Source organism: Lipophrys pholis (assembly GCF_963383615.2).
Source record: "Lipophrys pholis genome assembly, contig: SCAFFOLD_24, whole genome shotgun sequence".
NCBI lineage: Eukaryota > Metazoa > Chordata > Actinopteri > Blenniiformes > Blenniidae > Lipophrys > Lipophrys pholis.
The window spans coordinates 121270-147074 of NW_028291924.1; the positions used below are offsets into that span (position 1 = coordinate 121270).

The following is a 25805-nucleotide window of genomic DNA, read 5'->3' on the forward strand; positions in this document are numbered from 1 at the left end:
CTTGTGTGTCTCATCAGGTCTTTCTGGGCCGTTCACACCTGGTTAACATCTGTTTCAGGTTGTTGGGATTTATGGTTGGTTATTAGCATTAAATTACTGTAAGTAATAGATTACTGAAAGTAATAAATAACTGGAAGTAATTTATGAAAAATTTAAATTATTAATGGAAGTAAACGGTCAATTATTCCTTAACATCTCCTAAAGTAATTGAGTAATCACTTAAAAGTTAATAAATTATCAAAAATAATTTATGAATAAAAAATTGTTAATTTGAATAAATTCATTATTTATTTATTAATAATGAAAAGGGGGGGCACCACCAGATAAACTGGAAATAGCTAATACCAAAATATCAGTCTCGTTTATAAAAAGGTTTTTTTAAGTTGGTTAATATTTCTGTGTAAAAATATAACAATCTTAAATAAAAGGGAATGTGTGAGATCTGAGCACAGACTGTTACAAACCAGTGAATTGTCAACAATAAATACACAATAATCACCAAGAATCGTTCAATTCAGCTAATAGGAGTTTATTAATAAAATGTAATAATTCATCAATAGTTCAGAACTCATTTCATAAATCAACACAATTAAGTAACAAACGTCCTCTAACACGGAGATCTAATCTATTAAACAGCAACTCTATGTACAAAGAGTGTGTGTGTGTGTGTGTGTGTGTGTGTGTGTGTGTGTGTGTGTGTGTGTGTGTGTGTGTGTGTGTGTGTGTGTCTGGCCTGGAGTGATGACTGGAATGGGTGTAGCGACCTCGAAAGTCCACTAGAGGGAGGCAGACGTTGGCGGGTCAGTGTGGTGACCGTGACAACCACTTGGGGCGTGCGGCGGCGGGCAGAGGGAGAGCGGACGTAGAGAGGGATTGCGATGACCCACGAGACCACTAGAGGCGTTTGACTCGCCCTTTCTACCGCAGCAGTTGCTTAGCGACCAGATAAACAATACGCCCGTCATGCGAGTATGTGCGAGGGCGGTCTCAGAACGACGCAATCTCACCTACTCCCATAAAGACTGGTGGACTTTGTCGGCCCGGTTCTGAGAGGCGGAGTTCTAACGGGACATGCAGTTAGAACTCTGGTGATGGATGTGGATGTGGTTTAGCAGCACCAGATAGCAGTTTGGCTGCTAAATGTGACTGTGTGTGTGTGAGCTTATCTGATCAGATAACACGAGCGGCGGCAGATTAGTGAAGGAGGGGGAGAGAGAGAAGGGAGTTAAAAAGTTCTGGGCCGGTCCACGTGAGTTAACACGCGGCTCCTTGTGTCTCCGTACGAAGTCCTGCGTCTGGATGGACGTGAATCCGTCTTGGAGACGGTGTGTCTTCACAGGTCAGACTTTTATACTGGCGCATCATGGTCCGGCTCCCTGCTGTGCTCACCATGGCCTTGGCCAATCAGAGCGGGGTTGGCTTCAGAGTTTCCGGGGCGTTTTCTACGGCTGTGGATGGAGTTGGTGGATCCCCCTGGTGGTGAGGTGCAGGGATGCAGCTTCCAGGGAGGGGTTGCTGTGGACCCCCTGGTGGGGGTCACGTGACCAATGGAGAATTTTTCCAGTGGCGACCAAATGTTCCTTTGTCCAGAGGGGGTGAGCCATGGAGGCCAGGAGGAGGGGGAGGAGGAGGAGGAGGAGAAGGAGGAGGAGTAGTCCGAGGAGGAGGAGGTGGAGCAGGAGGAGGAGGAGGAGGAGGAGGAGGAGGAGGAGGAGGAGGAGGAGGAGGAGGAGGAGGAAGAGGAGGAGAAAGAGGAAGAGGAGGAGGATGAAGAGGAACAGCTGGCCGAGGAGGAGGAGGAGGAAGAGGAGGAGGAGGAGGTGAAGGAGGAGGAGAAGGAGGAGGAAGAGGAGGAGGAGGAGGATGAAGAGGAAGAGCAGGCCGAGGAGGAGGAGGAGGTGGAGGAGCAGGAAGAGGAGGAGGAGGAGGAAGAGGAGGAGGAGGAGGTGGAGGAGGAGAAGGAGAAGGAGGAGGAAGAGGAGGAGGAGAAGGAGGAGGATGAAGAGGAAGAGCAGGCCGAGGAGGAGGTGGAGGAGAAGGAGGAGGAAGAGGAGGAGGAGAAGGAAGAGGATGAAGAGGAAGAGCAGGCCGATGAGGAGGAGGAGGTGGAGGAGAAGGAAGAGGAGGAGTAGCAAGAAGAGGAGGAAGAGGATAAGGAAGAGGAAGATTAAGAGGAAGAGGAAGAGGAAGAAGAAGAGGAGGAGCAGCAAAAGGAGAAGCAGGCCGAGGAGGAGGAGGAGGAGGAGGAGGAGGAGGAGGAAGAGGAGGAGGAGGATGAGGAATAGTAGGAGGAGGAGGAAGAGGAGAAGGAAGAGCAGTCCGATGAGGAGGAGCAGGCCGAGGAGGAGGAGGAGGTGGAGGAGCAGGAAGAGGAGGAAGATGATGAGAAAGAGGAAGATTAAGAGGAAGAGGAAGAGGAGAAGCAGGCCGAGGAGGAGGAGGAGAAGGAAGTGGAGCAGGAAGTGGAGGAGGAGGAGGAAGAGGAAGAGGAAGACGAAGAGGAAGAGGTTCAGTCCACACAGTGATGGTTCTGCGTCACATCCAGAGAAACCCTGGTTTGATGCTGGACTCTCACAGCGTCCTCTCTACTCTCACCTCCACCTGCAGAGAGATGAGAGAGATGAGAGGTGATGAGGAGAGTCTCTGTGGAGCAGCCAGGACTTCAGTCCTGTCCACAGCAGCAGCTCAGAGCTCATGAAGGACCACCACTGTCAGACCAACACAACAAGCCTGAGGCTCCTCTGATTGGCTGACTGTGTCCTCTGCTGTCCAATCCTGAAGCTGCTCAGCGTTCTCCTCTCACAGCCTCACAGAGCAGTCAAACTCTGGATCTTTGTTCTCACACTAACTGTGTTTAGTAGAAACCTGCTGGAAGCAGCATGGACTCACTCCAACATCTACTGACCTGAGAGTCTGCAGGCTGCAGTCTGGACTCTGCTGAAGACCAACCAGCTGCTGCACATCTGGATCCTCAAGGTGGTTGTAACGCAGGTCGAGCTCCTTCAGGTGGGAGGGGTTGGACTTCAGAGCTGAGGCCACAGAAGAACAGCTGATCTTTGACAACCTGCAGCCCCTCAACCTGAATAAAGAGAGAAAGCAGCAGAATGAATGAGGAGAACCAATCAGATGTGTTGATGGAGAAATGAGCAGCTCCACATTACTGTGTCCTGATCAATGAGCTGTTCTGTTGTTGTGGATCTTCATCACACTCATCCTCCACATGTCAGCACAACATTGCCACTCCTCCTCATGTCCACACACATCAGTAACAAGCTGCTGAGCTCAGTCCATCTCTCACTGCAGGATCAGAGTCTCACATCACAGCTGCTCACAAACATTTCTCCTTCTACAACAGTAACAGACAGTCAACTGACCTCAGAGTCTCCAGACTACAGAGTGGACTCTCCAGAAAACCACACAGCTGCTCAACTCCTGAATCCTGCAGCTGGTTCACACTCAGGTCCAGATGTTTCAGATGTTTCAGGAGGGAGGGGTTGGCCTTCAGAGCTGAGGCCACAGAAGAACAGCTGATCTCTGACAACCTGCAGCCCCTCAACCTGAATAAAGAGAGAAAGAAGTGAGATTAGAGGACAAAGTTTGATGTTGAAGTCATTGAGACTGAAGAAGGTTCAGACTGGAAGAGTTTAGAAATGTAAAGTCCAAACAGCTGAAGCCACCAGGAGGAGAAGAGTCTCATCAACATGCTGATCATTAACATGCTGCAGAGCTCAGTCCATCTCTGTCCTCCAACATCTGGATCACACACACACACACACACACACACACACACACACACACACACACACACACACACACACACACACACACACACACACACACACACACACACACACACACACACACACACACACACACACCCTCCTCCTCCTCCTCCCCCTCCTCCTCCTCCTCCTCTTCCTCCTCTTGCTCTGTTCTCCTCCCCCTCCTCCTCCTCCTCCTCCCCCTCCTCCTCCTCCTCCTCTTGCTCTGTTCTCCTCCCCCTCCTCCTCCTCCTCCTCCTCCTCCCCCTCCCCCTCCTCCTCATCATCCTCATCCTCATCATCATCCTCATCCTCATCCTCATCCTCATCCTCATCCTCATCCTCATCCTCATCCTCATCCTCCTCCTCCTCCAGTGCTATAAGAACCTTTAAATTTAGTGTCTATAATGAAATTCTCTATATTTTTCCATCAGTTCCTGAAAATGAAGACAGTTTAACTGAAACTTCTGGTGAAAATCCACTGAAATGTCAAAACAAAGTGTCTAAATCCTTTAAAGCTCCTGGCTTGGTGGGACCAGATTGGACCTCTTGGTGGGTTCTGGTCCACGGGCCTTATGTCCTCTGCTGTTATGTGAAAGTCAAACTTAAGGACTGGTGACGTCACACTCCTCCTCCACCCTGTGCTGGAGGCTCCGCCCCTCTGCAGGGATCTTTGGGATCATTATGTTACATTACTGCATGGAAGTGAAGCCAGAGTGTTTTATGAAGTAATCATGGAACCTGATTGGAACTAACTTCACTTCCAGGTCTTGTATGGCGTTCTGACCGCAGGCTGAGGTCTGCATGAGGCAGCAGGGGGCGCTCCGCTATGAGACGCATCATTAATAGAACTTCTTTCTAATGAAGCCAGACTTTTGCTTCATCAGTAACGACTAAACAAACCACATACTACTGGAAAGGAAAGCTTGGATTTGGAGCCATAAAATGATCCTTTTAACGGCTTCATGTGAAAGAAAAGTAGAATCAGAGTGTTTCTGTAGGTTGTCATTGTCCCTCATCACGGTGTGTTAACAGTTAAATATGTGTCTGTGCACAGTGACGTGTCTGCTCAGTACAGGGTGGAGCTCTTACCGCTCCACACCTCACAGGTTCTACTGGAGTCACAAGAAGTTGGAGGCGCATGGAGCGGTGACGTCAGCGTGAACAGGGCCGCTCGGAGGGGCCTGGAGGCTACAATGACGTCATTCAGCCGCACGGCGCCGTACAGAGCTCGCGGACACGTCAAGAATAAAACAGGCTTTATGGATCAGTGGCGCCACCTGCTGGAATCCTGGACTCACCGTGAGTACAATTCTTTTGAAGGTGTGGAAAAAATTAAAGTTAAAGCCTTGGGCTGCTGTTTCTAGAGCTACAGACCAGAACTAATCATAGAGCTACACAGAAAAGAATCCTCAATGAACATACCTCTCTCCCTCGTCACAGTTGCATGTTTACAAACTCTTCACAAGAGGGCAGTGTTGCACCACAAGTCTGTGTGTGTGTGTGTGTGTGTGTGTGTGTGTGTGTGTGTGTGTGTGTGTGTGTGTGTGTGTGTGTGTGTGTGTGTGTGTGTGTGTGTGTGTGTGTGTGTGTGTGTGTGTGTGTGTGTGTGTGTGTGTGTGTGTGTGTGTGTGTGTGTGTGTGTGTATGTGTGTGTGTGTGTGTGTGTTCCGTCTGCAGCCAGCAGCCCTGAGAGAGAATCAGCACTGCTGATGTGGACATCAAGAAGAAATGATTGTTAAAGGAGAACCGTTTCAAATAAAGACAAAGTGTCGCGTCATTCAAAGCACAAAACCTTTAAACTGGAGGAGGAGGCGGAGTCTGTGTTTAAAACTTTGACGGCAAATAAAAACAGAACGGCTCCACCACTGAAAGTGATATTGGGGATTATTGAGGAGGAGAGTCTCCTCTGTCATTTAATAGGTTTCTGAAGTCCATAGATATTCGTGCTCAGAGTAGCTAGTGTTTGAAAATCTTATTTTGAAAGGCAAATTGTGGCCTTCCTGTCAGATTTAGGACACGGGTCCCAGCATGTGAATTGTCGGGCTCGATGAAACGAACACTTGACTTTTGGTTTGATCTTTCTACGACATTCCTACGGGCTGTGGTCGCTGTTTTGGTTTCTCTAAGAGGCGCTAGAGAGTACATTTTGGCTCTCTGGGGGTTAATGAGCGTGCCAAAATTGGTGAGTTTTTGAGCATGTTTAGGGTTTTTTTATACAGGTTTTTATTTTTTTTTTACAAAAAACTAATAAGAAACATTCCAAATACAACAGGGTCCTGGCCTCCAGGTCAGGGCCTCCTTTGGAGGTCCTGGCCTCCAGGCCCAGGCCTCCTCTGGAGGTCCTGGTCTTTCTGCTCGGTCCCTCATAATGGTGACTTCAGCTCAAACATCTGCAATTAAAAAAAGATTTTACTGCCAGAGTGCAGAATACCCGCGGATGTTCCAGCCCTTGGTTTGACATGCTGCTCTGATTTTGATTTTTAGTTTAAAAGGCTCAAACAGAGTTGTACTTTTCAGGCGAAAGCAGTAGTGTGTTACTCTAAAAGGCCAGCAGAGGGCGCAAGGCGATTGAAGGAGCCTAAAAGCTGCACAGAGGCAGCAGCATATTAAATCCTGCAGCCGAGCCAAACCCCAGCTCAAGTGGTCTGCCTCTTTGTTTCCTATTACAGGATGGAATCACACCCCTACATGACACACACTGGGTCAGGGGGGCAACAATGGCAGAGTGAGGGAGAGTTTGGAGCTCCAGCTGGGAGATCAGTGACTCTTCATCCAGGAGAGATCAGCCTGCTTTGAAAGCTGAAGCTCAACATGGAGCGTGTCAGAGGTTGACGGAGAATTCTCCACTGCAGCACCTTGCTTCTTCTACCAAGCTTTGAAATGTGGAGCTCCACACGGCTCTGCCACAGTCACAGGACTAAAGCCCAGAGAAGAAGTCTCAGTTTCTCATGGAGATCCTCAGTGTGGATCATCTCATATCAGCCTGATGTCTGACCTTTAGTGTCAACACAACTTTCACTGCACGCAAACTCAAACATGGAGTCTGACCTCAGAGTCTCCAGACTACAGAGTGGACTCTCCAGAAGACCACACAGCTGCTCAACTCCTGAATCCTGCAGATGGTTCATACTCAGGTCCAGATGTTTCAGATGTTTCAGGTGGGAGGGGTTGGACTTCAGAGCTGAGGTCACAGAAGAACAGCTGATCTTTGACAACCTGCAGCCCCTCAACCTGAATAAAGAGAGAAAGCAGTGAGATTAGAGGACAAAGTTTGATGTTGAAGTCATTGAGACTGAAGAAGGTTCAGACTGGAAGAGTTTAGAAATGTAAAGTCCAAACAGCTGAAGCCACCAGGAGGAGAAGAGTCTCATCAACATGCTGATCACTAACATGCTGCAGAGCTCAGTCCATCTCTGTCCTCCAACATCTGGATCACAACACACACACACACACACACACACACACACACACACACACGCACGCACGCACGCACGCACGCACGCACGCACGCACACACGCACACACACACACACAGTTATTGTGTTTTTATTCTTTCCTAAATATTTTAAACTCTAAAAGTTTTTCTTTAATGTTGAACAAGTGTGAATATTTCATTCCAAACTCTTCTATACTGAACTCCAAACCTTTCAACATTTGTTTCCTGAATATTTTATAACTTTGGGGTATATCTCAGTGTAGCTGTTGGTAAAATAAAGGGTTAAACATAGAACTATACAACATAGAACTAGTGTTGTCACGATACCAACATTCTGGTAACGATACCGATACCACCATGTAGTTCGATACGTTTCCAAATAAACAGAGAACACAAAAAATGTCATTAGATACAGCCTGTCTTAAGTACGACCAATGTCTTTAAATGGTTTGTCACTATGCAGTAATCTTTGACAACCTGCAGCCCCTCAACCTGAATAAAGAGAGAAAGTTTGGAAAGACAAAGGTTCCAGATGTGAGTCAGTAGTTTGGAGATAAACTCAATCACCCTCTTTACTGGTTTCATCTCCATTTAGTGTCAATCTGAAGATTTGGTTTTACATTTGATAATAATTTCTATGATTTCTTCCTTACTAATGAAATGTCTCTGGGTCTTTCTCTTTACACTCTTTAATAGATTCTATGTGTCTTTAATAGGATTCTGCTTTTCTTACATTTCACCACTTTTATTCATATTTATTTAAAACATTTCTTAGTTGTAGTTAACTTATTTTTGTATTTCACATATTTATGTGCCACTTCTTTAGTTTAGTGTTTTATAGATTCTCTGTATCCTGTATTTTTCCTTTTTGACAGAATCTTTTAATCCTTCTTTGATCAATAGATGATCTTTGTTATTGTTTTCTTTGTTTAACATTTCTTCCTAATTCTGCATTTCTTACAGCTTTATTCACATTGTTGTCTAGATATTCTGATTCCCAGTCACTTGTAATAAATAGCTCTTTTCCACCAGCTCCTACTCAGCCTTACTCCACTTGACCCTACTGACCTTGCCTCTACTCCACTCAGCCTCACTTGTTTTCCATTACAATAGAACGACCACGGCGTGGGCGGAGTCATCGGAGCTTTCTCCGTCATGCACAAGTAATCACCCCGATGTGATGCTTCACTGTCCGGTGTTTCGGTTTCACTGGTGCACCTGTTAACTGGTGACTTCTGCCACAAGCTGTTAGTAGCTACTGATGTTAAAATAAGAAAAACAAACCATACAATACTTTAAATTCTAATAGAAATGTGGTTAAACAGCGTTCACCAGGACAGCTGCAGACTTTGGGTGTTTTTGTTTTACATTGTGTTGAAGTTTAAAAAATGGCGGGTGAATGAGCAGCCTGCCGTCTTCTCGTCTTCGCTCACTTGGAACCTCAGTGTACTACGGTGTACCATGAAAGTACCTGGTAGCAGGGACCATCATGTAGTGGGAAAGTGTCAAAGGTGAGTAGAGTCAAGTGGAGTAAGGCTGAGGAGGTGGAGCAGCACCTTAACCTATTTAAGGTGCTGCTCTGGTGAGGACAGGTAACTTGTTTAGAACGTATTCAGGAGCAACACTGATCAGGTCCAATCAGCAGTTTTTCCTTTGGACATGTCAAAGTATTCATTTGATATCCACAGTCCAATGGTTGATTCCTGTCCTCAATGACTCGCCCAATACTGAGTTCCTCTACCACAATAAATGTTTCCTCCTACTGCCACTCTCCCTGGCCCGGTTCACAAACTGTGTCTGCACACCTGGCATCCATTAGGTGGAGGCTTTAGAACCTCCACCTTGCCCTAGCTCTGTACTCTGGACTGTCTGTATTACAATCTGTTGTCCTGATTGTTTTGTAAACAGTTGATGTTGTTGGGAACACTGGTTGTACATCAGGCAATTTGACTGTTGATGATGATGAGTAACAGTGATATGAACACTTTATTCAGTAATGAGTAATGTAACGCGTTACTATTTCCAAACCAGTAATCAGATTAAAGTTACTTCTCCAAATCACCATGCATTACTATTACTATTGTAGCATTACTATTGTAGCAATACTATTGTAGCATTACTATTGTAGCGATAATATTTCAGCATTACTATTGTAGTGTTACTATTGGAGTGTTATTACTGTAGATTTACTATTGTAGTGTTACTACTGTAAAGCTACTACTGTAGCGTTACCACTGTAGCGTTACTAATGTAGCGTTACTAATGTAGCGTTACTAATGTAGGGTTAATATTGTAGCGTTACTGTGGTAACATTACTATTGTCACAATACAATTGTAGCGTTACTATTGTAGCATTACTATTGTAGCATTAGTATTGTGGTATTACTATTGTAGCATTACTATTGTAGCGTTACTATTGTTGTATTACTATTGGAGCGTTACTATTGTAGCATTACTATTGTAGCGTTACTATTGTAGTGTTACTATTGCAGTGTTACTATTGTAGTAATACTATTGTAGCGTTACTATTGTAGCATTACCATTGTAGCATTACTACTGTAGCGTTACTACTGTAGCGGTACTACTGTAGCGTTACTATGTTAGTGGTAGTACTGTAGTATTACTACTTTAGCGTTACTATTGTAGCGTTATTATTGTAGCCTTACTATTGCAGCCTTACTATTGTAGCATTACTATTGTAGCATTACTATTGTAGCATTACTACTTCAGCATAACTATTGTCGCGTTACTATTGTTATATAACTATTGTAGCATTACTATTGTAGCATTACTATTGCAGCATTACTATTGCACCCTTACTATTGTAGTGTTACTATTGTAGCATTACTATTGTAGCATTACTATTGTAGCATTACTACTGTAGCATAACTATTGTAGTGTTACTATTGTAGCATTACTATTGTAGCATTACTATTGTAGCATTACCATTGGTATATAACTATTGTAGCATTACTATTGTAGTGGTACTATTGTAGCATTACTACTGTAGCGGTACTATTGTAGCGTTACTACTGTAGCGTTACTACTGTAGCGGTACTATTGTAGCGGTACTACTGTAGCATTACTACTGTAGCATTACTACTGTAGCATTACTATTGTAGCATTAGTATTGTAGCATTAGTATTGTAGCATAACTATTGTAGCATTACCATTGGTATATAACTATTTTAGCATTAGTATTGTAGCATTAGTATTGTAGCATTACTTTTGTGGCATTACTATTGTAGCATTACTATTGTAGCATTACTATTGTGGCATTAGTATTGTAGCATTAGTATTGTAGCATTAGTATTGTGGCATTACTATTGTAGCATTACTATTGTAGCATTACTATTGTGGCATTACTATTGTAGCATTACTATTGTGGCATTACTATTGTGGCATTACTATTGTAGCATTACTATTGTGGCATTACTATTGTAGCATAACTATTGTAGCATTACTATTGTAGCATTACTATTGTAGCATTACTATTGTGGCATTAGTATTGTAGCATTAGTATTGTGGCATTACTATTGTAGCATTACTATTGTAGCATTACTATTGTAGCATTACTATTGTAGCATCACTATTGTAGCGTTACTATTGTAGCATTACTATTGTAGCATTACTATTGTAGCATTACTATTGTAGCATTACTATTGTAGCGTCACTATTGTAGCGTTACTATTGTAGCATTACTATTGTAGCATTACTATTGTCGCATTACTATTGTAGCGTTACTACTGTAGCGTTACTATTGTAGCGGTACTACTGTAGCGTTACTATGTTAGTGGTAGTACTGTAGTATTACTACTTTAGCGTTACTATTGTAGCGTTATTATTGTAGCCTTACTATTGCAGCCTTACTATTGTAGCATTACTATTGTAGCATTACTATTGCAGCATTACTATTGCAGCCTTACTATTGTAGTGTTACTATTGTAGCATTACTATTGTAGCATTACTATTGTAGCATTACTACTGTAGCATAACTATTGTAGTGTTACTATTGTAGCATTACTATTGTAGCATTACTATTGTAGCATTACTATTGTAGCATTACCATTGGTATATAACTATTGTAGCATTACTATTGTAGTGGTACTATTGTAGCGTTACTACTGTAGCGGTACTATTGTAGCGTTACTACTGTAGCGTTACTACTGTAGCGGTACTATTGTAGCGTTACTACTGTAGCGTTACTACTGTAGCGGTACTATTGTAGCGGTACTACTGTAGCATTACTACTGTAGCATTACTACTGTAGCATTACTATTGTAGCATTAGTATTGTAGCATTAGTATTGTAGCATAACTATTGTAGCATTACCATTGGTATATAATTATTTTAGCATTAGTATTGTAGCATTAGTATTGTAGCATTACTTTTGTGGCATTACTATTGTAGCATTACTATTGTAGCATTACCATTGGTATATCTATTGTAGCATTACTATTGTGGCATTAGTATTGCAGCATTACTATTGTGGCATTACTATTGTAGCATTACTATTGTAGCATTACTATTGTGGTATTAGTATTGTAGCATTAGTATTGTAGCATTACTATTGTGGCATTACTATTGTGGCATTACTATTGTGGCATTACTATTGTGGCATTACTATTGTGGCATTACTATTGTAGCATAACTATTGTAGCATTACTATTGTAGCATTACTATTGTAGCATTACTATTGTAGCATTACTATTGTGGCGTCCAGCAGGATGAGTTTCTTCTCTACAAAGACTCTTCATTATTAAACAGAAGCGGCTGCTCGTTCTCTCCTCCAAACTAAAGGACTCTTCAACACCCCTCTGGATGGAGCCTCCAGAGAACTGCTCTACATTGACATCGTTCAGGCTCCTGCATTCTCCCTTTTTCAACCCAGAAGAACAAGAAGAAAGTTCAGCAGTGACTCAGCCAGATGCTGAAAAAAAGCTTTTTCTGCAGGACAGGTCATACTCTGATAAGAAGCTGCTGAACTCTCAGGCCACGCCCCCTCACAACAGACCACGCCCCCCCGCAGCAGGCCACGCTTCCTCACAGCAGCCTCACGTCTGTGATGCGGCTTTTAAACTTTCCAACTGCAGAGTTTATTTCTGTTCCAGGGCTTTCAGAAATACATTCCTCTGAACTGTTTCAGCAATAAAAGAGAGTTGTTGGTCCGGTATTAACTGCAGGAGCTGACAGCTGTTCGTGATGCGTTCAGGTGCATCATGTAAGCCTGCACTCCGACATTTTAACGAGCTGTGGCTCTCGTACAGTAGCAATCTTACAACCTAAATATGATTAAAATATGACTGATAGTCATGAGCGTACTGGAACACGCATGAGCAGCACACGGCAGAGCAGAAGTTTCAGCAGAGCAGCTCCCACATGGTTCGGCCAGGGAGGTTGGAAAAGCCCAAACTAATTTCTTCGGCCAGAAGAAGCTGGAAGAAGGAAATTACGTCATTTTGTTCAGCCGGACCTGCACTGCTGAACTTTCATCTTGTTCTTATGGAGGATGAAGAGGCCTTTACAGACACACACAGAGCATGCAGTCTGACCTGACCCGCCCCCTTCTCCACTCTCAGCCAATCACAGACCAACTCGATCTAACGGTGCGTTCAGGTGACACAAAAGAATTGGAACCAAGAAATGTCAACACTAAAACATGTCATTGCTACAAGAACTGCAGAGATGTTGAACTCTTTTTGTATTTTTTTCTTTTTCATCAATCAATCGATCAATGAAAGACTTTATTTGTCCCCGAGGGGGGTAATTAAAAGGTTGAATAGCGCAGAGTGCAAATATATAATTATATAAATAGATAGATAGATAAACAGATAAATAGATAAATAGATAAATAGATAAACAGATAAATAGATAAATAGATAAATAGATAAATAGATAAATAGTGCAACAACAGACTACAACTACATCACCACATAAATAACTAGCTGCAATAGTAACAATCTGATAATAAAAGCGTGAGTCAGATATAAATACAACAAAGAATGAAGGTCAAAGGTTAAATATGTATCAGCAGGTGTAGGAGGCAGTGGTCAGCAGAGCTTTTGGCAAAACCGGTTGTAATTTCTATGTTCAGAGGATGGGGTGTTGTCGGCAGCTGTTAATAAATCTGTAATCTAACTTAGTTACATTTAAAAAATAGTAATCAATAAAGTCACTAGTAATCAGTAATTAGATTACTTTTTCAAGGTAACTGTGTCAACACTGATTAGTGATGATCAAAGAGTCATGGATCATGAACAAAAAATGGAATCTGATGTGCATCAGAAAACCTCGGGGCACCACCTGTTTAACAGGAAATGATGCCAATTTATATCAGTCTCATCAAGATAGACCAAACTATTAATTTAGAATTTAATTAATACTTAAATTAAAAACAATTAACACAATTAATCATAGAAGATGTAGAATTTCAGTGTTTCTGACATAGAAGAGGTTGACATTTCATTCACTCTTGCCTCTGCTCTCTCATCCTCCTCTCTTTCCTTGGTGGATCCTCAGCCTCCTAAGTGATGATATTTTCATCCAGCCACAGGAGCACACCTGAAGTGAGTGTCCTGCTGCTGCTGTGCTTGTCTCATGTGTGGTGTTCTTGCTCGTAGTCGTGTCGGTGTCAGAGTCTGAGGCAGAACTCTGTGACATGGAGCATCACAAACACAGTGAGTGGAGGAAGTAAAGCTGCTGCTCTCCACCTGAACTTACACTGGAAACTTTACTTTGTAGTTTTACTTCCTGATTAATAGAGGAGAAAATATCAAGAGGCTGCAGTGTTCTACTGAGATGTTTTACTGATGTTCTAGAGATGTGAGCAGGAGAACAGAGAGTGGTGGATATTAATGATCAATAATGTCAGAACCTGAGAGCTTCCAGTTTACAGTGAGGACTCTCCAGTCCAGCCGACAGCCGCTTCACTCCTGAATCCTGCAGGTCGTTGTTACTCAGGTCCAGATGTGTCAGACTGGAGGACTGAGAGCTGAGGACTGAGGACAGAGCTCCACAGCTTCTCCATGACAGACCACAGCTGCTCAACCTGAAGAAGAAGCAACAATGAAAACCAGTTCAATGTTTGTCATGGACTCAGTTCTACATATTTGTTCATGACCCACGTACACAGCTTTGTTGGAGGCTTTGACCACTGGCAGCAGCTTCAGAAGAGCCTCCTCTGAAGCAGAGTATTTCCTCAGGTCAAACTCCTTCAGATCTTCTTCTGATGACAGTAAGATGAAGACCAGAGCTGACCACTGAGCAGGAGACAGTCTATCAGTGGAGAGACGTCCTGATCTCAGGGACTGTTGGATCTCCTCCACCAGAGAACCATCGTTCAGTTCATTCAGACAGTGGAACAGATTGATGCTTCTCTCTGCAGACAGATTCTCACTCAGCTTCTCCTTGATGTACTGGACTGTTTCCTGATTGGTCTGTGAGCTACTTCCTGTCTGTGTCAGCAGACCTCGGAGGAGACTCTGATTGGTCTGCAGTGAAAGACCCAGGAGGAAGCGGAGGAACAAGTCCAGGTGTCCATTTGGACTCTTCAAGGCCTCGTCCACTGCTCTCTGATGGAGATGGTGGAGATTGTTCTCCATCAGGACTGTTTGTTGTTGTTCATCCAGGAGGTTGATTCCAGAGCTGAAGAAGGTCTGGAAGAGATGGTGGAGATTGTTCTTCTTTAGGACTGTTGACCTCCGGGAGGTTCGTTGTTGTTTATCCAGGAGGTTGATTCCAGAGCTGATGAAGGTCTGATGGACATGAAGAGCAGCCAGAAACTCCTGAAGGCTCAGATGGATGAAGCAGAAGACCTTGTCCTGGTACAGGCCTTGCTCCTCTTTAAAGACCTGTGTGAACATTCCAGAGTACAGTGAGGCTGCTCTGAGATCCAGGCCACACTCTGTCAGGTCAGAGTCATAGAAGATCAAATTTCCTTTCTGCAGCTCATCAAAAGCCAGTTTTCCCAGAGACTCCACCATCTCCCTGCTCTCTGGACTCCAGTGTGGATCTGTGGCAGCTCCTCCATCATACTTGACCCTCTTGACTTTGGCCTGGACCACCAGGTGGTGGATGTACATCTGAGTCATGGTCTTGGGCAGCTCTCCTCCCTCTCTGCTCTTCAACACCTCCTCCAGAACTGTAGCAGTGATCCAGCAGAAGACTGGGATGTGGCACATGATGTGGAGGCTTCGTGAGGTCTTGATGTGGGAGATGATCCTGCTGGCCTGCTGCTCCTCTCTGAACCTCCTCCCGAAGTACTCCTCCTTCTGTGGGTCAGTGAACCCTCGGACCTCCGTCACCATGCCCACACAGTCAGGAGGGATGTGATTTGCTGCTGCAGGTCGTGTGGTGATCCAGAGGCGAGCAGAGGGAAGCAGGTTCCCCCTGATGAGGTTTGTCAGCAGCACATCCACTGAGGTGGACTCTGTAACATCAGTCAGGATCTCAGGGTGCTGGAAGTCCAGAGGGAGTCGACACTCATCCAGACCGTCAAAGATGAAGACCACCTGGAGGTCTTCAAAGCTGCAGAGTCCTGCTTCTTTGGTTGGAGTGAAGAAGTGATGAACAAGTCCCACCAAGCTGAACTTCTTCTCCTTCAGCACATTCAGCTCTCTGAAGGTGAATGGAAATGTGAAGTGGACGTCCTGGTTGCTTTGGTCTTCAGCCCAGTCCAGAGTGAACTTCTGTGTCAGGACTGTTTTCCCAATGCCAGCCACTCCCTTTGTCAGCACTGTTCTGATTGGTGGAGATCTTCCAGGTGAGGCTTTAAAGAGGTCTCCTGCTCTGATGCTGCTTTCTGCTCTGGCTGCTCTCCTGGATGCTGTTTCAATCTGTCTGACCTCATGTTCCTCATTGACCTCTGCAGTCCCTCCCTCTGTGATGTGGAGCTCTGTGTAGATCTGCTTCAGGAGGGTGGACTCTCCTGCTTTAGAGAGCCCCTCAAACACAACCTGGAACCTCTCCTTCAGGGCACATTTCACCTTCTGTTGGCAGACTCCAGCAGAAGTTCCTGAAAAGAAGAAAGCAGGAATGAGTTGAGTGTGTTTGACATTGAATGTGAAGATGACAGTGTGATAGTGGAGATGTTTCTCCTCCATCAGCTCCATCCAGCTCCTCAGTGGAGACCAAACAGCCTCTGATCTGATGCAGATGTTTGCATCACATGAGCAGCAGAGTTCAGGAACTCTCTTTGTGTCTCCTCTTCTCTGCTGCTTGTTTTGGACTTTCTGCCTGTTTCACACTTTCTGTGTCTGACCTGGAAATGACCTGTGTTCTCTGGATGGACTCTGTTTCTGACTGCTTTCTGCTCCAGCTGAGAACATTTCAGCTTCATCTCCATCCTGTGAAATGAGATCAAATCCTCTTACTGCTCCACAGACGCTCAGCCAGCTCCTCCTGCTTCATCCTCCTCAGGAAGTCCAGGGTGATCCTCAGAAATGACTCTCTGCTGCTCCTCTGCTCTTCATCCTCATCCTCCCTCTCACTCTCTGAGCATGCTGGGTAATCTGGACTCAGGAGCTTCTTCATCTTCTTCAGCTCCTTCTTCATGAAAGTCACCATGTTGTCCTCCAGCAGCTGGAACAGAGAAACATCTGGAGTTGACTTTGAGCTGAAACTGAAGCCAGATTGAGATGTGAGTGTAAATCCAGTGCAGAGAGCAGGATGGACAACATGTGAAGCCAAATCACACTTCATGTGGGATCTCCAGCAGAAGCAGCTTCAAGCATCAGTGAAGCCTGGAAGCTGGATGAAGGTTGGACTGTTTCACTTTGGACCTGAATGGATCTAATAAGCTGAGTGTCTGTTTCATGTTTCAGCTGGAAGTCACAGCAGCTTCTTCTGTCTCATGATGTGACAGTAAAGTGTTGAATGGAGACGTGTTCTCACCATAAATGTGGAGTCCAGATGTCTTTGATGCTGAGGGGCGGAGCCACCAGGGAGAAGCTGGGAGCTCTGCTGGCTCACGCTGCAGAAACATGTTGACTTTGTTAAAGCTGCTGTGTGGTGTGATGAGGAATCCTGAGACAAACACTGATTCTCACCCCTCATCACCACTTCCTGCTCCACATTTAAAGGTAAAGGGTTGGTCCATAGAGCGGTCACTCTTCATGGACACACAGCTGGATGGAAACCCAGAGTCAGAGCTAAAAACAAACACAACATCAGGAACAGACTGACTGGAACAATGGAAGATACATGGAAGAACTGAGACTTTGATTCTCTAAGTCAGACTTTGTGAAAATACTGTGAGGATATTTAATAGTTATAAACTGTAGTTCCACATTTAAAGTTACTCTACCAGAAAAACAATCTTCAAAATGTACTTCCCATAAAACAGGTCCCTTCTGCAGATAGAATAAACCAAAACACCAAAACAAGACCATCAACACTCATTTGGACTCATTTCCAACCTGCAGTTTCCCAAATCGATCCACCAAAGTTGATGTTTACAAACCAAACATCAAACTGTGTTGATGTTTCCTAACTGACATCATCTTGGGAAATCTGCCACAAGGGTTTCTGGGATATCAAAGATGGCGTCGCAGAAGCTGAAGCAAAATGATCCACATTGGACCGATTCAGCCCAAAATAAAAGACTGGACTTTCTCAGAGAAAGAGGATTAGAACCTCCAGAATATTCTTAAATGTTGTGAAACTGATCATTAATCAGCAAGAGGTCAACACACTGGTATGTTCCTTTAAATTTAAATGCTGGAATTATGTGTTTGTGTGAGTGTCATGACCAATTCCATTCAGAAAGGTATTAATGTATCAGAGATCAACATCAACAACTGAAACTGGATCCTACATGTTTCATGTTTCCCAAATGGATTCTGGTCGAATAACTTTAAAGTTAATAATCATTCAGTTCAAATCTTTTACAACCCCCCCATCCCCCTCTCCTCTGGTGTTCCCCAGGGCTCTGTACTTGGTCCCACCTTCTTCATTGTCCATCTCCTCCACTTGTCCATATTTCTCATAAATACATCATGAAGTTTCTTTGCTATGCAGACGACACTCAGCTCTACGTCTCCACCAAACCAACTTCACCCTCCCACCCACCTCCATCAGTGACTATCTACAGGACATCAAGTCCTGGTTCTTCTTCTAATTGATCAAACTCAGCAGTGATAAAGAAGTTCTCCTCATATGATTCAGGTCCATTAAAGGTCCTAGTTTGTCCACCATCATGGACAGCTCCTCTGGTTCCCCTCCAGTCAGGGTGAGGAGTCTGGGTGTCTTCCTCGACAGCACTCTGTTATTTCCAACCCACATCAATAGAATGACTGAGTCAGCATATTTCCACCCTGGTAACATCCACCACTGTTGCTCCTCCCTCTCACCCAGCAGCATCTCCACACTGCTCCACACCCTGGTCACCTCCACCTGTTTCCTTCTCTCTGCTCTCCCTCTCAAATCCTCCAGAAACTCCACCTGCTGTCAAATTCTTCTGGATGAATCATCATCAGAACACCTTCCATCCTTCACATGACCCTGCTTCTCCAGAAACTCCACTGACTTCAGTTCAACAGCTTCACTTCACAATTCTTTTCTGACCTCCAGCCTGGATGAACATCAGGAGGTCCAGAGCCTTCAGCCAGCAACTCTGGAACTTCTTCTCAACCAACATCCAAATCATAAAATCACTGACAACTTTCAAATCTTGTCTTCAAACTTTGAAACCAGCAGATTCATCATCAAAATAGGACTTTAGAAAGAGTGGAGGATCAGACTTTGCTGGTCAGTTTGCAGTTTGGACTCTTGTACTAAAATACTGGAAGTGAATCTTAGAGTGAGCACAACTTCTCTCACTCTGGTTTTGAGGAAATAAAAGAAAAGAAAGAGTTTCTTACTTTGTGTCTGAAGGTCCAGGTTCAGTACTGAAGACTGGTGGAAGATGTTTGGACCGGTCACTCTTCATAGACAAGCTGCTGGATACTGAAGACCCTGCTGTGTGTCTGAGCTTCTCACCTCTACACACACACACACACACATACACACACGCACACACGCACACACACACACACACACACACACACACACACACACACACACACACACACACACACACACACACACACACACACACACACACACACACACACACACACACACACACACACACACACACACACACACAGTCTAAATATTGTATTAGATCACCAGATCACACTTGGTTCTTCTCATTTCATTTCCTGTTTTCAACAAAAGAACTTTAATGTTATTTTCTTCTGGAAAAGTTTTCAGGAATTGATCAGTAAAAATATGTTTGATGAAAGAACTTCAATAAGCTTCATGTCATTTCCAATCTGCCTTTTGTTTCAAAGTTCCTGGAAAAGTAGGAGCATCTGATCTGGACTCTGACTTTTCCCACAATAATCTGTATTCTGAATTTCACCTCTTACAGATTAAACTTGGATTAGAAAGGCCCAGTCAGTCACTAGATCTCAATCCAATAGAACCTGAATTTCTCCTCTTACAGATTAAACTTGGATTAGAAAGGCCCAGTCAGTCACCAGATCTCAATCCAATAGAACCTGAATTTCTCCTCTTACAGATTAAACTTGGATTAGAAAGGCCCACAAAGCAACATCAAGTGAGCAGCTCTGCGGTGAAGCCTGGGAGAGCATTAAAATAGAGGAAACCCAGCGAGCGCCTGCTGACGTCATGAGTTCACAACTTCAGCCAGTCATTGCCTGCAAAGGCTTTTCAACAAGTGTGAGAGACGAAGGATTGATTCTCTCTTATTTCATTGGTTCAGTGACTTTTGAGCCTCTGACATGAAGGGATTGTGTTCAAATCCTTTAGTTCCTCACATTGTTATGGGATGTTTTAGTTGAAGCCACTGAATTAAAGCTGAAGTCTGGAGGGTTTCATTTCTATTTCCTGTGGTAATATACAGAACAAAATGAGACAAACTTTGTCTCTGGACAAATCTTTGTGGACCAAACTGTAAGTTAGTGATGTGGGACGTTTGGACTTCAGTGTCATGTGGAGACGTCCACTTCCTTTAAACTCCCTGTTGGAAAGGTGACACTGCTCTGACCTTGGATCAGGTTAAGAGGAGTTAGAAACTCTGACCTGAAAGACAACACATGGTCTTCTAGTCTTTGTCCTTTCCACTGCTTGTCCTTGTGTCTTTCATGATCACATTGGGACTGATCATGGGGACGGTGGAATGTCTCTGCACCTCATGTCCTTTACTGCAGCTCTTTTTCTGCTGCCTGTTGAAATCACTTCAGCTCACTTTGGATGACTTGAAATCACTGAGCCTTGAGACGTGTCAATACAGCAGAGCCACTTTTACTACATTTCATCTTTCTATGGAGTTTACATTTAGTGTCCATTCTTCTGTTTGCTGTTTGACTGAATGCAGGAGGGGGGGACGTCTCTTACCTGTCCACACACTCTGGTGGGTCTTCTTCATCCACGTCCCACATGTTGAGTCAGACAGAGAGAAACACACCAACCTGCTCAACACACACACACACACACACACACACACACACACACACACACACACACACACACACACACACACACACACACACACACACACACACACACACACACACACACACACACACACACACACACACACACACCCACAGGTAATCATGTGTGTGTTTCAGCAGGAAACATAAACACAGTAAAGAAAACATTCAGTTTGACTCATGACATTTCTAAACAACACTGAACAAATGTAAACCCGAAAGAAAAGAACGATGCAGATCAAAGCAGTTGGACTATAAAGGAACCATCATCAAAGAAAACATCACAAAGCAAAAGGATCAGACTGAACATCGTCCAGGATATTCTGACTCTACATCCATTATATGGAGTCACCATGTTGCTCCACCTGCAGCCTGACACCATGTAGCTCCACCTGCATCCTGACACCATGTTGCTCCACCTGCATCCTGAAACCATGTTGCTCCACCTGCATCCTGACACCATATAGCTCCACCTGCATCCTGACACCATGTTGCTCCACCTGCATCCTGAAACCATGTTGCTCCACCAACATCCTGACACCATGTTGCTCCACCTACTAACATCCTGACACCATGTTGTTCCACCTGAATTCCTGAAACCATGTTGCTCCACCAGCAACATGACACCATTTTGCTCCACCTGCATCCTGACACCATCTTACTCCACCTACCAACATCCTGACACCATGTTGCTCCATCTCCATCCTGAAACCATGTTGCACCACCTGCATCCTGACACCATGTTGCTCCACCTGCATCCTGACACCATCTTACTCCACCTACCAACATCCTGACACCATGTTGCTCCATCTCCATCCTGACACCATGTTGCTCCACCTGCATCCTGAAATCATGTTTCTCTACCTGCATCCTGACACCATGTAGCTCCACCTGCATCCTGAAACCATGTTGCTGCACCTGCATCCTGAAACCATGTTGCTCCACCAACATCCTGACACAATTTAGCTCTGCCTGCATCCTGACACCATGTAGCTCCACCTGCATCCTGACTCCATGTTGCTCCACCTGCATCCTGAAACCATGTTGCTCCACCTGCATCCTGACACCATGTTGATCCACCTGCATCCTGACACCATGTGGATCCACCTAAATCCTGATACCATGTTGCTCCACCTACATCTTGACACTATGTTGCTCCACCTGCATCCTGACACCATGTGGAACCACCTAAATCTTGACACCATGTTGCTCCACCTACATCTTGACACTATGTTGCTCCACCTGCGTCCTGACACCATGGTGCTCCACCTACATCCTGACACCATTTAGCTTCACCCACATCCTGACACCATGTTACTCCACCTACATCCTGACACCATGGTGTTCCACCTAAATCCTGAAACCATGTTGCTCCACCTGCATCCTGAAACCTTGTTGCTCCACCTCCATCCTGACACCATGTTGCTCCACCTGCATCCTGACACCATGTTGCTCCACCGACCAACATCATGACACCATGTTGCTCCACCTACCAACATCCTGACACCATGTTGCTCCACCTATATCCTGACTTCATGTTGCTTCACCTACCAACATCTTGACACCCTGTTGCTCCACCTACATCCTGACACCATGTTGCTTCACCTACCAACATATTGACACCCTGTTGCTCCACCTACATCCTGACACCATGTTGCTTCACCTACCAACATATTGACACCCTGTTGCTCCACCTACCTCCTGATGTCATGTTCCTCCAGCTACATCCTGACACCATGTTGCTCCACCTACGTCCTCACACCGTGTTGCTCCACCTACATCTTGACACCATGTTGCTCCACCGACCAACATCATGACACCATGTTGCTCCACCTACAAAAAGCCTGAACACCATGTTGTTCCACCTCCATGCTGACAGATGTTGCTCCACCTACCAACATCCTGACACCATCTTGCTCCACCTACATCCTGTCACCATATTACTCCACCTACATCCTGACATCATTTTCTCCACCTACCAACATTTTGACACCAAATTGCTCCACCTACCAACATTTTGACATCATATTGCTTCACCTACCAAGATCCTGACACCATCTTACTCCACCTACCAACATCCTGACACCATGTTGCTCCACCTGCATCCTGACACCATGCTGCTCCACCTACAAAAATCCTGAACACCATGTTGTTCCACCTCCCAACTGCCTGAAACCATGTTTCTCCACCTCAATCCTGACAGATGTCGCTCCACCTACCAACATTGTGACACCAAATTGCTCCACCAACGGACATCTTGACATCATATTGCTTCACCTACCAATATCCTGACACCTTGTTGCTCCACCTACCGTGGACACACACACACACACACACACACACACACACACACACACACACACACACACCCTCTGCTTTACAGGACAAACCCGTATCTGGAGGACATTTTGTGTCTTATTGTTTTATTACAGTTTTTACTGTTTCAGATTGTCTTGTGTTGACCAGACTTATCTTTTATCTCATCTTGCTCTTTGACCTTTACATGTCGGCTCCTCACAATGTTCACATGTCTCCTTCTGTGATTGGTTGTAATATGCTTCACACACACACACACACACACACACACACACACACACACACACACACACACACACACACACACACACACTATAACAAGACGTCTCCATAACGTGTGCTGGACAGACACACAGAGACACAGAAACACAGCGAGCAGCCACAGTGAAATCAGACAGACAGCGTGATGAAAGCTTTGTTAGGAGCTGACAGAGATTCTCACCTGCTGAACTCTTCCCTTCTTCTCACAGACACTTGGAGAGAAGAAGCTGCTCTTCGTCCCTCGTCAGTCCTTCTGTCACTATTTGATCTGAGGACGCCGTCACACCCTCATAGCTCACAGTGTCAAAGTCCATGTTGTTCAGCTCGGACACGCCCTCATGACGTCACCGTCCATCTGAACTGAGCCAAGCTGATCTGGAGAGCAGCCTCCAGAGACAAGTCAATGATTGATGAGACGTCCTGGCTTGGCCGTCAGCAGCTTCATTTAGGGCCGTGATGAGAGCAGTGGATCCTCCAACAAGGGGAATCACAGGGAGTTTACAGAAACAGGAGCTAAATAGGACTCTGTCCTGCCACACATCTCCAGTCATCAGCTGGCTTTTCTGCTTCGTCCCATTCAGTCCAAAAGACTTGATCTCTTCTGCTGCAGCTGCTTTTTGTGATGAGATCAAAGATCAATTCCAGCTGCTTCCACTTGTGTGGCAGCTGGATGAAACCACAGATATATCTTGATGTGTCCAGGTCTCTGTCATTGTCCACTCTGTGGACACGTCAGGAAACATCCAGGAGGGCTCGATTGGATTAGGATGTTTCTGTTTTTCATGTCTTCAATGAGAACATTATTATTTCATTCCATCAGTCCTCAGAGGACCAGAGGACGTCCACACAATGACACCACTCTGAACCGTCTTGAGCTCATCTGGACATCTTCTGCCAGTCTGACCCTGTTTGAACCACTTCCTGTTCCACTGATGGTTTCCAGCTCAGTTTGAGGCTTGTCTTCTCTTGGCCAAGAAAGAAGAAAACATTTTGAATAAATCTATCAAACCAAACCATTGATACAAAGACAAGTGAAGATGTATGAAAAGGAGGAAGCAGAAGCTGATTAAATCTTCTCCAGTCAACCTGTTTGTTTGTTGTTTCTTTATCCAGTCACACCCTCCTCTCCTCAGGAGCCCACAGGGAATTAAAGACAGTACAGGAGTGTGTGAGCCACGATGGAGACAACCAAACAATCCACAGAAGATCTGGACCACACTAAAAAGTCCCTGGACTTCCTGTCAGAGGAGGTTTCTGCTGTCAGGACCACAGAGGGTACTCTGTCTGATTGGGTGGAGCGACAGGTGGTCCAGGGGAATAGAGGTGGAGCAGAACACCCTGGAGGTCCGTCACCTGCTGCCCAGGAGGAGCAACAACCACAAAGCAGCCATCATCATGACGTTTGTCAAGACAAAACATCAAACTGAGCTCCTGAAACAAGGGAGGAAACTGAGTGGAGGGGACGTCTACATCAATGGACTTTTGACCAAAAGGAAGGGGGACATCAGCAGGAAAGCCCGCTTCCTGAAGAAACAGGGGAGGATCCAGGCAACGTGGACCTCAGATCTTCATCAAGCTGAACGGGACACCGGAGGAGGAGAAGGTCCTGGTGATCCCAGACATGGAGGAGCTGGAGAGATTTAGCTGAGCACTGGACAAAAGGTCAAACTACAGGGACTCACCATGTTCTGAAGACACTCAATATGAGGACGAACTCATCATCAGCTGCTGACTGATCATCAGCTACAATGACCGTCAACTCCAATCACCTAGAAGTGAAATCATTTCATTCCACTGAACACAAACATCAGGACATGGAGGACGATGTTGACGGACAATACCTTCTACTAGGACATCACTGACAACTGCTGCTCCGACTCTGAAGATCAATTCAAACAGACAATAAATTTCTGTGATACATTTCAACAGCAGGAGCTTTGGAGTCAAACTTTAGTCCGACCAAACAGTATGGAGGACATTTCAAACAACCTTCAGTGTTTTTACCGTCTCTGAAACGTGGATCTGCACTGAGAAGGAAGCTGATTGGACCTGATGGACACGAGTTCAGCTACTTGAACAGAGAGAGGAGGACTGGTGGAGGAGGAGCTGCATATGTGGAGGTATTATTGGTGAAAAAGGTTTGTGTACTTGTAAAAGTGAATTTGTAGTTGTGTACCATGAGTTGTGTACCTGTATAATTGTTTGTGTACCTGTAGAATTGCTTTGTGTACCTGTAGAATTGCTTTATGTACCTGTAGAATTCTTGTGTGTACCTGAAGAATTGTTTTGTGTACCTGAAGATTTGTGTACCTGTAGAATTGTTTTGTGTACCTGTAGAATTGTTGCGTGTACCTGTAGAATTGTTTTGTGTACCTGAAGATTTGTGTACCTGTAGAATTGTTTTGTGTACCTGTAGAATTGTTGTGTATACCTGTAGAATTGTTGTGTATACCTGTAGAATTGTTTTGTGTACCTGTAGAATTGTTGTGTGTTCCTGTAGAATTGTTTTGTGTACCTGTAGAATTCTTT

At 44.7% G+C, this 25805-nt stretch overlaps 2 protein-coding genes across 3 annotated transcripts in view; both read right to left on the minus strand.

The window, feature by feature from the left end:
- LOC308128372 (NACHT, LRR and PYD domains-containing protein 3-like) overlaps positions 1 to 25805 on the minus strand; it is a 532150-nt gene that overhangs the window by 91782 nt on the left and 414563 nt on the right. Inside the window, exon 4 of the mRNA XM_080494072.1 lies at positions 19059 to 19178. Within this exon, the coding sequence (XP_080350198.1) occupies positions 19059 to 19178 (120 nt within the window). The remainder of the gene's footprint in view (positions 1 to 19058; positions 19179 to 25805) is intronic.
- Positions 509 to 17502, minus strand: LOC308128379 (protein NLRC3-like). 2 transcript variants are annotated; one of them, XM_080494087.1, is made up of 7 exons: positions 17247 to 17502; positions 17092 to 17170; positions 16572 to 16779; positions 14329 to 16213; positions 14075 to 14248; positions 2896 to 3079; positions 509 to 2590 (listed from the first exon to the last, which is right to left on the minus strand). In XM_080494087.1, exons 1-7 carry the CDS (start codon positions 17312 to 17314, stop codon positions 2510 to 2512), a joined length of 2679 nt encoding a protein of 892 aa, XP_080350213.1. In that variant the 5' UTR covers positions 17315 to 17502; the 3' UTR covers positions 509 to 2509. The 2 variants fall into 2 exon arrangements, with proteins under 2 accessions (XP_080350213.1, XP_080350212.1); XM_080494086.1 differs by having other exon boundaries at positions 17092 to 17279.